Source organism: Porites lutea, chromosome 8 (genome assembly GCF_958299795.1).
Source record: "Porites lutea chromosome 8, jaPorLute2.1, whole genome shotgun sequence".
NCBI classification, from domain to species: Eukaryota; Metazoa; Cnidaria; class Anthozoa; order Scleractinia; family Poritidae; genus Porites; species Porites lutea.
This window is the reverse complement of record NC_133208.1, coordinates 1,220,001-1,234,769: the sequence shown is the minus strand read 5'-3', so window position 1 is coordinate 1,234,769 and position 14,769 is coordinate 1,220,001. Positions and strand designations below refer to the sequence as shown.

General features: G+C 40.5%; 2 protein-coding genes across 2 annotated transcripts in view; one reads left to right on the top strand and one right to left on the bottom strand.

The window, feature by feature from the left end:
• The first annotated feature begins 1,911 nt into the window (after nt 1–1,911).
• Nucleotides 1,912–8,932, top strand: LOC140946351 (D-inositol 3-phosphate glycosyltransferase-like). The gene is made up of 3 exons (XM_073395453.1): nt 1,912–2,042; nt 5,998–6,064; nt 7,028–8,932. The coding sequence occupies exons 2-3, from the start codon at nt 6,047–6,049 to the stop codon at nt 8,219–8,221; spliced, it is 1,212 nt and encodes a 403-aa protein (XP_073251554.1). The 5' UTR covers nt 1,912–2,042; nt 5,998–6,046; the 3' UTR covers nt 8,222–8,932.
• Nucleotides 8,933–10,115: 1,183 nt separating this feature from the next.
• The window catches only part of LOC140946713 (uncharacterized), a 6,013-nt gene continuing 1,359 nt past the window's right edge, over nt 10,116–14,769 (bottom strand). The window contains exons 2-4 of the mRNA XM_073395816.1: nt 13,547–14,768; nt 13,097–13,242; nt 10,116–11,937 (exon numbers count right to left, since the gene is read on the bottom strand). Of these exons, the coding sequence (XP_073251917.1) occupies nt 13,121–13,242; nt 13,547–14,768 (1,344 nt within the window). The 3' untranslated portion in view covers nt 10,116–11,937; nt 13,097–13,120. The remainder of the gene's footprint in view (nt 11,938–13,096; nt 13,243–13,546; nt 14,769) is intronic.

The following is a 14,769-nucleotide window of genomic DNA, read 5'->3' as shown; positions in this document are numbered from 1 at the left end:
AGTGTAATAACAAGGCGAGATATAGTGATAGCGTTTCGGTGGCTCCACATTGGTCACAATTAGGCAGTCTGTCATACGGTGGAGAATTAGAGCAGACGGTAAGATATGGTGTGCTATTTTCCAGATGGTGTCTCCATGTTAATTAGATGCTGAAGGTGTATGGAGAGTTTTCTATAAACTGGCATTGAACTGATGTAGATCGCCATTGTGGAGCTTGCGCTTGAAGGAGTTACACCGCGGTGGTAAAGGGCCTCTGAACACCGTTTTGACGCACGGGGTCTGACGACTATTCCATACAGATGAGCCTTGTAAGGCCACGATAACTGTATATGGTTGTTATTGCATGCGTGATATTACTGTGCGCATGTGTGAGGTACATATTGTGTGATATTGCTGTGCGCATGCGTGTGTCTCTTGCTGTAAGGTTGGTTCGCCCGTTCGGTTTGTTGAGTAGGACAGTACGCGGGTTTTGCGGGGTGCCTTTAATTTGCATCGCGAGAGATGATTGTGGTGCGGTTGCAGTGGTGGTAGTTGACTGGGTAGAGATGTTTTTCAGTTGTTGTGGTAGGGCTTGTAGCAGTTGTTGATACTCGCGTGCGGTGTGTTGAGCGTTGTGAAGGTGCTCTTGCGAGGGAGGGGTAGGAGAGGTTCATTTATGGAGCGGAGTGGTAGACAATAAGGTATTTAATATGTCAGACACCTCTACTTATATAAGGTTGGCGGTAATCAAGGTTTGGTTGGTGATAGCCTGTTGCAGGCTCTTAGACAGTCGTGTCCGCTGAATTGAGAAAGCGCAAACACGAAAATAAAACGGGAGGAAACTTTTCCTTTTTCCCTCTCCGCCAACTTTTCGTGTGCCTTATTCTTTCGCGTCTTCCCCACTATCTGAGAGCCTGCAACAGGCTAGGTTAGGGAGTGTAGCTAGTGAATGACATTGTTCCGGTAGAGGCCTTCGTTTACGAAGTTGACCTCTTGTGCGATTTGGTTTATGTTTGAGCCAGGCAGTGAGTAGTTCTTCATGATATGGTAGCTTGGGATAGAGCGGGCCTCTAGGTTGAAAGTCGAAAGCTAGATTGAGTGATCCAATGCGGATGTTGTTAACAATGTGCGTTTTTTCAGGGGTGAGAAGCGATAACTTATACTAAGTGTAGTTAGAAAAAGGGCGTAGATCTTGCAAATGATACAACAATCGCTCTTGTAACAAACAAACGCTCGAGTTGAGTAAGTTATACAGTCGAATCCCGATAACTCGAACCTTCAAGGGAAATCGAAAAAAGTGCGAGTTATCGGGAGCTCGAAGAAAGTAGCCGAGAGTAAGGAATAAACAGTTTTTACTGCACAGTGAACATTTTAATCACATTTAATTGTAGAAATGTCAAGTGAAAATTAAAAGATACTTCTAGGTTATAAATCGGAAGTAACGTAACAAAACATTGCCTAAATAGAGCTTTCTTTTTACTGTTTTGAGAAGTAAAGTTGTTTCACGTTAGATTTGTGACAAACAACATCAGCCTCCATTAGTACTAGTATATGCTTACAACACGTCAATGGGAAATTCAAAATTCAATGCTTCGGACGCCGGTGGACTGTTTTTTTTCCCCCGCTTTTAATTGCTCAAAATATGGTTCGAATAATCGAGGGTAAATTGGAAATTACAAGGTTTCTACGCCCAAATTTACAAAGTTAGAGAGACGCCTGGGTACGAGGCGAGCCAATCTGCTAGGCTTCAGGCTTTTTGGTTAGCAGGCGGGCGCCAGGGTAGGTACGGTAGGTGCTTCGTATCAAGCCAGGAATCTACCCGCTAACCAAAAAGCCGGAGGACCCTGGGTACAAGAGCATTCTCATCCCCAGAGCCTCCCGTCCTTTTAACCAGCGGGAGCCTTCGCACCAGGAAATACCTACCTTCCATAATTTAGCAGAAGCTGGGTACTGAGCGTAACCGCCTTAAAAAACGCTGTTGATAAATTGAAACCCTTCGACAGTTTCTGGCAGTTTTCCCTTTGCGGAAGCAAAAAGGAAGGCCGACACGTACTGAGGAAAACGTAAGAGGCTTTCTGTTTTGTGAAAATAACGAGTAATCCCGCATTTTCGTAATGACTTTGATTATTATGCTATCTTCTAGAATCTTCTACCGTCGTTAAAATGGAAAACTGCTGCATGTTTAGAAATAGCCGAGCATTACCGTTAGAAGAAAATTATAGCAGTGAATGTAGTTATATTTCACGTTCTTTTCTGATACTGTTTTTACTGTTGAGAACTCGTGTAAATGAGGTCAGCTAGCCGAATACGTATTACATATGAATGTAGAGTGCCTCATTGTTAATACTGATACTTTAAGCTGTAAGATAAGTTTCCTTGTCTGGATTGATCCCTATCCACCGGCTGATGTAAACAAAGGCCTTTGTCAGTGTTTAAAAATAGTTTCAGCTTCAGGCTCTATTCTTCTTGCTGTTTATTAGCAATGTAGTATCAGACAGTGTACCAGATCATTCACGCGATCGAGAGCGGTAACGCGCCAACGAGTTTTATCATTTGCTTTAATTTTAAGCTCGTATACCTTGACATTTGATTGTCTTGATTACGAGTGCGAGATCAATACGACTTGCTTAGAGCTAGTTCAAGATGTCCCCAGAACTTTCCAGCACTTTCGTTGAACTGGCACGAGACTTAGATAGATGAGTGGTGTGAAACTACAGTGAAAATCTGAAGAAATTGAAAACTTTGTACTCCTACGCCATCTTAATACAGTCTTACTCACAGTTCGGTCTAATAATCCCTATTGAAAAGAAGCCGACAACCAGCATAGAAATGTATATCATGAGAAGCGTATTGAAGGGAGTAAACAAACTGGGCGTAGGACTAGGAACTGGAAATTCGTCCCCTGCTTGAACGAACCATTTCGAACAATGATCATTATAATTCTACGTACGCTTTGTACACATCTTTTCTATCTTTTACACGGATATGCATTTCAACTATGCACATATAAACAGAACTACCGATGTAAATACGTGCCATCCAATTCACGTTCTATGGTGAATTCACCTGAACTAGATGATATAATGTATGTAACATTTCATTACTTTACTAGTCTTTACTTTCATGACTCAAGATTATCATGAGTATATCTTCGGTGGGCAAGAGCTCCACCGACGTTCAGTCACAATTAATGTTAAAGCGACGAGGTATAGTAGACCGTGCCCTTTCAATTCAACTAAGCGTAGTTTTCCTTCTTTTTTGTTCATTTAAAACTGAATTCAACACGAAGGAAAAGGAGATCCAGGAAGACAGAAAATAATTCTCTGCATATTCACTTATCAATCACGCAGGGTTGCAATATGTACTCGCGTGTTAAACTGAGTGATTATTTCCAGGTTAATGACCTCCAAACCACATTGTTTTGATCTTAAGGATTGTTTCTTCTAAAGTTTCCGACCGGCATTTCGAGGAATTGGCCGGGATATGATAATCTGTGTCATGAAAAGTGTCTCTAACTAAAAGGATATATATTTTTTATTTTAGACTACTGGTTATGAGAATACTCCTTTTTCTTCACATTTGAATGCTAAATCCTTCAGGCGTAATTTTTTCCAAAGTCGTGCACTGTGAGGTTATGATAAAAAATGGCAATGTTTAATTCGGATACGCAACATGAAGATTTGATTAACCAAAACGTAGTTTCACAAACTTAGCGAGATATTTCATAATCGTTTAACAAAATACGTTTCTCATTTTTTCCCCTAGAATTTGCAGTTATCATGCATGTTAACAAAGTAAACTTTTTCTCTATTTGTTTTCTAAAAACTCTCTTCTCTGTCAGTACTAATGATTGCCGATGACTTAAGGACTAACTGAAGCGATCAGATGTCACGAGTCGATAGAAGTTCACGAATCAGTGTTATTATAAATTGAAGCAACCGAGATACCCTTCACTCCCTACAATCACTGAGCAAGCTCGCTTTTCAGAAAGTGTTTTAAAAGCACATGTTGGCGACGAACGTCAGAGATTACAAATGCCAATATCCGACAAGGTGATGTTACACGAGACGATTCGCAACGACGATTTTTAGCGCAACACAGCGTTTCAATATTGTTGCGACATTGTTTCGAATGGTTCCAACATTGTTTCAGCCTTGCAACGTTGTGTTGCGCTAAAGGCGTCGTTGCGAATCGTCCCGTGTAACATCACGTCAAAAAGTAAAAGTTTTTCGCCAAGGTCTTTAGCAGGCGAAGGTAGAATCATTCAGTCTGACATTTTGAAAACGGTATCGGCAAAAAGTATTACTCAATACATTGTAGAAAAACTGAAATGGCCACTTTGTCAGCTTTGCCTTTTGCCCTAAACTTGATGCTTATCTCCACACTCGTGCCCCATCAAGGAGCTAAATTATCCACCACAAAAAGCGGAAAGAAATGTAACTTCCGCCACGACTAACTTATGTCAAGGAAAATAAGACATTAGTTAGAAGCAGGAGAGGATATTCTCGAGCTCTTGGTGAAGAAGGTTCACAAAATTAATTTTAGAAGAGGGTTTTTAGAAAAATAACATTATCAATATTTCACCGATGTACAAATTTAAGTCGGGGGAAGGCAGTTGGAACTTGCTAACATTTTGCAAAAAACATAACATTTAGAAGATAGCCTGCATGTTATCAACTCTACAAAATGATACAAATGTCGTGGTATGTGGTGCTGTTGACCTCATGCAAAATTCAGGTTAATATCAATAGCTTAAAGATCATTAGAAAGTATGGTTTTTTTTAACACTCAAGATCTAAATTACGTTCTGATTAACTCGCTGCTTTTGGTATTTTTTTTTTTGAACGTTTTATGTACTTACAATGTCAAAAATTTGCATTGTTGCTTAATAGTTCAGATCTCTTAATCATAGTAACCGACTAACAATAAGGTTTGCTAACGAATAAATCTAAATTTGTGGAGGAATGAATGAACTTCTACTGAAGAGAAGGGGTGGGTTCTGGCCTAAGAAAAATTATGACCTCCCCCAGCAAAACGGTTTTGTGCATTCGTGGGTTACTCCATAGTTGGACCATGGTTAGTCCATAGTTATTAGAGGAGACTGGTCATGAAAAGCGGCAAACATCAATGATAAAAACAACAGTGCTGCAGTTTATGCTGGAAGCAGCCTGAAAGTGCACAATCCTTTGTTTTCTGTTGGCAAATTGTTACGGAATAAATTAATGCAACGTTTTTATTGGTCAATACAATCAAAATGATAGGAATTCTTTTGAACGTTGTGCACTTTCAGGTCCACAAAAACATATAACAAAGGAGTCTGACGGGTTTCATAACCATTCCACTCAATTAACTATGGTTAGTCGGAATAGATAACTTTTATGGTTTTGTTAGCCTTTGAACAGCCTGCTCCGCGGCTAGTATCCAGATCTTCTATTTATAACTACTTTTCAATAGTAATTTTCCATTGATATTCAGGAGATAAACAGAAACTAATCATGATATGATGTTTCAAAAAAGCTGACGGTAAGCAAAAATTGCTACTCTCATTGCACGGTGCATGACTGTATAACGCTGTGCAATAGACCCACGTTTTTTTTGCAACTTTTGACGTGGACAAGTAAGGGGAAATTCGTTGACATTACTAGAAAGAGCGCCTAACAATTACAGTTCCTCAAAGTCTCGAAATTTTACAGACGTTTGTATGGTGAGGGGCACAAACTTGCCCCCCACCATACAGAAGTCAAGTTTTGCAACTTTGCGGAACTCTATCTTCGCTTGCTAAAGACGTATCACTTTCAAATTTGACAGTTTTACTAATTTTAAGGCCGTCTTTCCAGTGATGTTGACGGATTTTCCCTAACTTGTACATGTCAAAAGTTGAAAAAAACGTGAAAGGGTCTTATTGTGATTTATATTTCGTTGGTGCAGCATTCTACACGAATGAGAACGTATCATCCCTTGGGAACCTTAATATCATTCTCTCTTTGGATTATGTTCTAATTCTTTTTCCTTTCTCAGTTTAGGTAACATCAGTCCTTTAAAATCAAGTCAGGCAGTACTCGTCGCCATGCGTAGCGAAGTTGAGGTAAACAATGATTAAACCTACAGTATAGTAACCAAAAATAACACGATGAAACGTTCCCATTAAGATGCACGTACCCAGCGCCCATATTCCAGAGAGACATTTCGAGTATACCACCTCTGGAAAAACAAAAGAATAAGAGATTCATCCAAAAGGCACACAGAGGCCCATCCACGGAGAAAAGAGGTATACAACAACAAACAATGTTTGACTTAGGTCAAATTAAAAGTGTGAACGATTTAAAAAGTTCTTTAATTATCAATAACAAAACTTACTCAGCAGTAGCTAGAGCTGAACCATACTGTACTCAGAGAAGGCCTTCTTTTCTCCCCAATTTCTTTGTTGACGGACATTTCAATTAAGGGGAGAAAGGGCCCTTAGAGTGTGCTTTTGCGCGATGCCCTTCCCCCATTTCTTTACAGTCCCCTATCAGTTTCCCGTTAGCCTAATATGTAGCTGACGGGATGTACCTAACGATTGCTGTAGATTTTTGGCGGCAGAGCCGCGAGAAGATTAGGCGCAAGTCCACGCTCTGGAAACTCCCTCGCTGCTCCGCCGCCAAGAAAATACCCCGGAAATAACAATCCCGCCAGTTAAAAAGGCTACAATAGTTTTCCGTAGGATCGTCGTGATCGAGCGCTTACAATAGTATCTTGGTTTGTAATGTACCGAGGGGCCGCCGTCGAGGTGTGCCGCCTGTTAGAGTAAGCGCTTGATCGCGATGATCTTACCGGAAAATAGTCATCTACAGTCTTTTCCCAGGGCCTAGGTTATACCACAACAAAGTAAGATCCATACAATGAGATAACCTAACATACTAAAAGCTTCCGAGTGCTGTTGCGCGCATTACTTGTAAACCAGCGGGATTATTTCTAGGCAAAAGAAACAGTGGTGATTAAAGGCTGCTATTTTTGCCAATGTAGATTCGCCAAACTCAAGTTTATATATTTCTCTTTCCCCCTGTAGGGAAACAGAAATGATGGACCATCAAGCTCTTTCGCAAGAAGACCTTTAAGAGTAACTTCTTTGGGAGATGAATGGGGTTCATCAAAGGGCGGATTGTCTACGGTGAACAGAGAACTAGCAAAGTGCCTGGGACAACGACCTGATGTAGAGGTAACCATCCTTTTACCACAATTCAGTGAACCGGAGAAGGAAGAAGCCAACCGTTGTAACGTGCGTCTTACCACACCAGAGCCAATGCCCGGTGTTGATCCCAAAATAGGATTGAGCTTTCCTCGTGGAGACCTCGATATTGATGTTGTTATCGGCCATGGTCAGAGGCTCGGAGCACCAGCTCAGATCATAGCAAAACAGCGCAAGTGCAAACGAGTTCATGTAGTACACACTGCCAGTGAAGAGCTTGCAATGTTTAAGAAATACGACAAAGCGATATCAGGAGGCGGGGAGAAGCACCGAAAGGAAGTAGATTTTTGTAAGGAAGCTGATATAGTCGTGGCCATGGGACCAAAGCTGACGGAAGCCATCTCTGCAAACTTGCGGCCGTATGGTAAAGATCAACACGTGATAGATTTCACACCTGGAATCTTTCCTGAGTTCGCAAAGATGGAGCAAGCCAGTGAGGAGGGAGGAAAGTTCCGCATCTTAGTGTTTGGTCGGGGTGACTCGGAAGATTTTGAACTAAAGGGATACGATATAGCCGCCCAAGCTGTAGCAGGCTTGAACGAAAAAAGCTACCTTTTAATATTTGTCGGAGCGCCAAAAGGAAAAGAAGAAGAGGTCAAAAATAACTTGCTGAAGTGCGGCATTTCTCGCAACCAACTTATCGTGCGAGGCTTTATTGAGAGTCGTGGTGAACTGGAAAAACTCTTCTGTGAGGCTGATCTCGCCATTATGCCTTCACGAACGGAAGGGTTTGGTCTGGTCGCTCTGGAAGCACTTTCCGCTGGTCTTCCGATTGTGGTGAGTGATAATTCTGGATTTGGGCAAGCTCTCCAAACCGTAACCTTTGGTTCGTCGTTTGTAGTAGACTCCGATGAAGCGGAAGAGTGGGGTAAAGCTATCAGACGTGCGAGACAGAAACCGAGGCAAATTCGACTAAGGGAAACGCGCTATCTCCGGGAGTTTTATGACGAAGAGTACAAGTGGGAGACACAGTGTGGGATCCTGGTTGAAAGAATGCGCGTCCTCCTTCAATAATTTTCAAGGGCGGTTAAGAACTTGGCCAGGGTCGTTTATGATCCATTGGGTAGGCTTCGCCAGTATGATAAAAATTGCCCGTACATCCGTGCATGTCGATTTTAATGAACAAAATGGCCGTTTGATTCTGATACGGGACTATTTAATATAAATTTAGGCTCTTAAGCACGTACCCTAGAAATGTAATCACGAGTTTAATCTTCCTTTGTAGGGGTTGCGGCGCCTAGGCGCCCTGTGTCATGATATCTACAATTTTCTGGAATTCATCTACTTGCTTCTACTACTTGCTTTTAGATAAGAACGTTCTAGAATGTCAATTTGCTAATCTCTATTATTATCCCGAACGTTGTGTAAGTCTCTATAAATAGACTGATTATGTATTTGTTTGGAACATTCTAGAAACCCCCTCTTTAAGGTATATATAAGCAACCCCTAGACTAGTTTTGGTGTGTGTGTTAGTATGTCATTAGCTCTGAGTGTAACCTACTTCTGAAGAGATTAAAGTTTGCGTTCTACGAGACATAGTCGACCCAACGTTCCTCAAAGTGACTGACAAAACTCCCTGGTTCTCATGTCCTTTCTCTGACAGCTTGAATCTGTGTATGTATATACATTATCCACTTATCTTTTCTCTCTCTCTTTTGTTTTTCTTAAGGGGGCGCTCCCTTTAGACTTCATGTTTCAAAGAAGGGTAGATGAAGGGAATTCACGAATTCAAGAATATAAAAGGATACGAAAAATTATCATTTAATCATTTAAAGGGGCCTTTTCAAACTTGAGATGCGACATATACCTAAATCATTTTCTTTCTTTTAAGGACAAAAAGAAATAAAAGTACGTCGTATGTTGAGGGGGTCAGTTTCAGTTGAAGATATACGCCTCGTAGGATGGCGGCTCCGCCAGAAAAATCTTCCCGAAACTCACGCAAGTGAGCTATATCAAGAATGGTATACAAAAGGGAGAGGGTAGGGTCCTTGGGGAGGAGCCTACCACATAAAATAAAACTTAGTTGAGTAAGCAAACTCAACCCCACCCCCCCCCCCCCCCCCCTTTGGGCTTCAATTGTGGAAAGAGTGGGGTATCCTCCTGGTGAAGTGTAAACCTTCAACTGCCCTAACTCACTAATTGCAACGGTAGACGAAAGCTGGAAAGGCGACATAAAAAGTCACCCCGGAGAGGACCCCTATAACTAGCTATAACGATAGGAAACAAGTGCTCTCATGCACCACCCTCGCACTACGCCTTTCTCAGCAAACCAGCTTAGCCGAGCTAAGAAGGTGGTGAATTAGTTCAGCAAAGACAAAGTAGGCCTTGTGTAACGCTATGTCAGTAATTCTTTCTTCCACGGACAAAAATTTCCCGGGAGAGGATCCGCGCAAGGAAAATCGTTAAAAGGCGGCACAAGGTGACTGCCTCTCACCGTAGTAGGCGCGTCGAAATTTACTTTGAAAGTAACGTACAATTAGCCTGTAGAACAGGCGTTATTGCTTCGCGTTTTTCAGGCGAGCAACGACGAGCGAGAAGTGAAAGACATGCGCGACGGAGAAATGCATCCCCCGTCGCGCGTGTCTCGTGCCTGGCGTTCCTCGCTCGCTTAGCGCTTGCCTTCGCTCGTCTGAAAAACGCGTAAAGACAACGTATAATGGCCAGATGTGGCCAGGGAGGATGGGAACGATTAGCCTTGACAAAGATTCATCAAAGTACACAGCCAAGACCCTCCCCCACCTCCCCCAAACTTGGTTTGGAACCCTCCAATAAAAAAAATTCCTGGATTTCTTGCTGCAGATTGCCCCAACTTGAAAAGCTGTACAGCAACCAACAACGACTAAAGCTTTAAAAGCTTTATTTATAGATGAAAGTAAACAGAGTACACACCTGTAATATATGACTTACTATACCATGTAAAAGCCCCGGGGGGGGGGGGGTACTCCCATACATTACCTATACGGGTATGTGCCGCCCAAAGGGGTCGTGATTTTGAAGCTCCTGATTTCGAACGGGGTATCCATTTCAGAGGCGTTTTCTAGAACGGGGTATAAAATTTCCAACGCGCGAAAGCTCCACTTTTGTAAGCGGCCATTTGAAAGTATTCAAGGACAGATTGCTTTTAAAAATACGGTTCAATGCGTTAACAAGCAAACTGTTGTACTCTTGTTGCACCCCAGAACGGAGTATAAAAAATTGGCCCATTTCTAGAACGGGGTATCAGTTTTAGGGCGAATACTAGAACGGGGTATAAAAAATTGGCCCATTTTTAGAACGGGGTATCAATTTTAGGGGAAATTTTTTCCAGAACGGGGTGCCAATTTGGAGTCCCGGGCGGCACATACCCACCCAAAAAATACCCAAGTGCCCCCCCCGGGGTAAAAGCTCACTAGGTTTAAGACCTTTAAGACAGGATCTGCTTTGCACAGAAAGGTGATTATAATCAGTGAATTAATCAATGAATCAATCATGAAGTCATGGACTTTTGCACTGACCGATTATTGGATGCAAAGAAAAACCTACAATAATGGCTGTTTGACGGCCAATTGTTGTCCACTGACAAAGAGATTACTTCTCTCTTTCCAGGCTGTCAAGCCTCGTGGACCATTTTCACCCACTGTACAATATCCAAAGGCATAAATTTTTTCCCTTTTTATTTTAAAGGGTATGCTTTTACAAAATGATAATATTATCAATGCTTGTTTTACAGGCATGTTCATGTACACCTCACTGACTGTTGACATCTACACAAACAATCACTGCTTTGTAGATTTTTAAAATGCACATACACTACACTGACTGTTGACATAAAGCATGCCTGCTTTCATCTGAGAGTAACTACAAAAAATGATAATTACTTTATCAATGCCTGTTTTAAGGGCCTTTTAAATGCTACTGATCTTCACTGAGTGTTCACATAATTTACACAAACCCAGGGAATTTAAATCAGAAATGCATCTTTAAAACGCATGTACACTACACTGAGTGTTGACACTGCTTTTATCTGGGATTAACAATGCAAAATGATATTATCAACGTGGGCCTCTTTTATAACAGGCCTATGTACATGTACACTTCACTGAGTGTTTACATATCTACACAAACAGTCATTATAAACTAACTGATAATGCACCCCTTTTAAAAAAAAGCAATAATATTGCACTATACTGCTTTTTTCGGAGATTAACTAAACAACATAATATTATCAATACCTGTTTAACAGGCCTATGTACATGTACACTTCACTGAGTGTTCACATGTCTGCACAAAAAAATCAATTTAAACCAATGCTATCCAATGCTATCATGCAGCTTTAAAATGTATGAAAACACTACACTGAGTACACCTTGACATAAAGCATGCCTGCTTTTATCTTGAGATAAACTATTTAAAATGATATTAAAAATGCCTGTTTAACAGGCCTATGTTCATGTACACTTCACTGAGTGTTGACATGTCTACAGAAACAATCATGTTATGCCATTGTAGCTTTCAAATGCATTTACACTACACAGAGCGTTGACATAAAGCATGCCAGCTTCTATCTGAGAGTATAACAACAAAAGTAACTGTATTAAAGAGGGAACTCGCTCTTTTTTCCTCACAAAGTGAAACCAAGTAAAGAAAGTGATACATGAAAAAGTCCTGACATTAAAATGTCGAGTGTTTCAATAAAGTGCCAACTGCAACTAGAACAAGAAATCTAGATGATGCCTATGGGCTTTCTTGATCTGAAAAAAGAGTAAAAAAATAACTAAAAATTTGTTAATGTACAAAATAATAGTTAAAAGATTTAAGCACATCTACATTATTCAGTAACTTGAACACCACTGTGATACACATAAGCCGATTACACAGATTGAAGTGATAGCCAATATTTGCTTGTTGTACCATGGCAAAGAAAATAATAACTGTCTTCTAAGAGAAGCTGCAAGATTTCTCCTTTTCTTTTAGCCCTGTTTCTCTTGTCACTGGCTCTTGCGGCAAATCCTAATATCTGTGCTACATTTTGAACTACAGTGGAACCCTGCTTTATGGTCACCTGCTTGATGTGGACACCCATATATAACTGACACTTTTTGGCATTGTTCCCTTGGTGTCCATATTAACTGGGTTCCACTGTAACACCTACACAGACAAGGTTACTACTCATAATTATTCTTTACTAGCTATTTGTTTTCATTTCAGTGTACTCAGGGAAATAGCCAAACTGCAGTATCAAAACCAATGTAGTTCAGTGTCATAATATTTGTAGATAAAGAGTTTTTAAAACATTAACTAGAAAATTAATGTGTGGCTCACAGAACCTTGTAAAGCCCAGGAAAAGCGCCAACAATAGGAATAAAGAGAAAACAAGCTCAGAGAAAAAAAAGGGAATAAAAAAAGAATCCCCCTCCCCCCCCCCCCCAACAAAAATAAAATAAAATAAAATAAAACAAATAAAACAAATAAAACAAAAACAGCAAAACTTGGCTGGAACTTGAACACAAGAACTCTTGCTAGTCAGAAAACCTTGCATACTTGGGAGCCAACTACCGTGTTTTGCAAGGAGTAACTTATAATGATTAATTGCTTATTATTTATGGATTCAGTGCAAATAGGTTCAGCACATACATCATTCCAATGTCAGATAATCAAATTCAATGTTAGCGCCAGCCTCAGCAAAACTTAACACTGCATGCCACACCCCACTAAACTCAACCTGATTCTGCCACTGCTTTTCTTCTCTGCTTTCACTAATTCACAATAATTACATGTTGGGTTGATGCAGTAATGATGTGGCATTTGAGCCAGACCTATAAGAATAAGATGCCGCTCACTTGAGCTAGTAAAAGGGGTTTAAAAGACTGAGATGGGGAAATTTAGTGTTAGTAGCAGCTCTTAACTAACCTCCATGTAGACCCATAGTTAGTCCTAGACCCAACAATCTTCCCCTTCAACAACTGAATCACCTGGCTGTTGGATGCCTTTGCTACAGTGACCACTTGTTTGCTTTGAAGGCAAATTGGACACATTTTCCACCAAAGTTTGAGTATCTGAAAAAAAAGGTTATAATAATAAATCCGATAATACCATTGTTACCCATTTTTGGTAAAAGCTAAATTAAAATGGAATGTATTTATATATTGAACTTTTAAAGTTACCATTAGAACGGTGTTTTACAAACAACAATATTTTTATGGAGTATTATGAAAACTAGACACTCTGAGCTAAAAGAAGGTACCTTTGCCTTTTTAGTGACCTAACACTGAAAAGTATCCCTAAAAGTTTTGCCTTATTAAAGGAAATTTTCTATAAAAGCAAAATAAGTGAAAAACTTGCAATAAATTAAATCCATACCAAAAACCATGCTGAACATCATTTCAACCAAAGGTGTAAGCTGCTTCTTCCAGCTGTACATCTCATCGTAGTTTGAACGCAACATTGCTGCTTGCTCAAGTCTGGTCTTCCTGTCCTTTTCTCTGATGGTTTTGATTCTTGAAGCCCAATCACTGGCATCATCAGAATGCACAATGGCTGATGTTCCAAATGTGACATCCCTGAGAGCCTCACCAAATCCTGATTCCCCATGGACAAGCACAGGAAGCCCAGCAGATAATGCAAGAAGTGCCTCCCAACCAAACTCCTCGTCACCTGATGGCATAATTGCAAGGTCCACCTCTAAGAACAGCTTTTTCCACTCGTCTTCAGTTTTTGGAAGGTTCCTTATCCTAAGCTGGCTTTTAGAAACACCACACTTATGAAAAAGATCCTTAAACTGCTGCTCTGTTCCTTTCCCCGCACCAACATAAAAAAGATGATAGGAATTGTTCTTTAACTCTGCCACTGCATCGGCAGCTGTTTTGAGCCCATCTTCAAAAAAATTGTCAGGATTATCCCCACCTAAAAGTAGGACACGAAAGTTTCTTCCATCATTAATGGCATGATTTAAGTTACTAAATTCACTGATGATTCCAGGAGTGAGATTAAACACTTGTTTTCCTTCTGAGCGAAGAGAAGCAGACAGGTCATCAGTTGTCTTGGGTCCTATAGCAACAGGAATGTTAGCAGCTGTGGAAAGTTCCTTTCTGCAATCTTCTAAATCTTCATAAGTTTCCACAACTTTATAAGAATGAGACAATGACTCATTGCCTTGATCAATATATATGTTCTTGCATTGATATCGCTCTTTCCAGTGCTGTGCAATCTTACCCAGTCGTGCACCAATTCCTATTACAATGTCTGTTTTGAGGTCTTCTGGTGGACAATACAACCAATCAATGGGGTCAGGAAAGAATGGTCGTTTCTTAGCTTTGACAATGGTAACTCTATATTTTTCTAGATTCCTTTCCTCCCAATCATAATTCTGTGCACTTTCTGGAACAAGTAAACAGACTTTCACACCTGTCTGGGTAAATATGGCCAGTTGCTTTGCCAGCTCTGAATGTAAAACGCTTGAAATGTCAAAGCAGTCACTTGCCAGGATGGTAACTTTTATAGTTTTGCCCAAGGAATAAGTTCCATTTAATTGGGCCTGTACATTCTTCAGAACATTTTCTCCACCTTTCATGTCAAATATAATC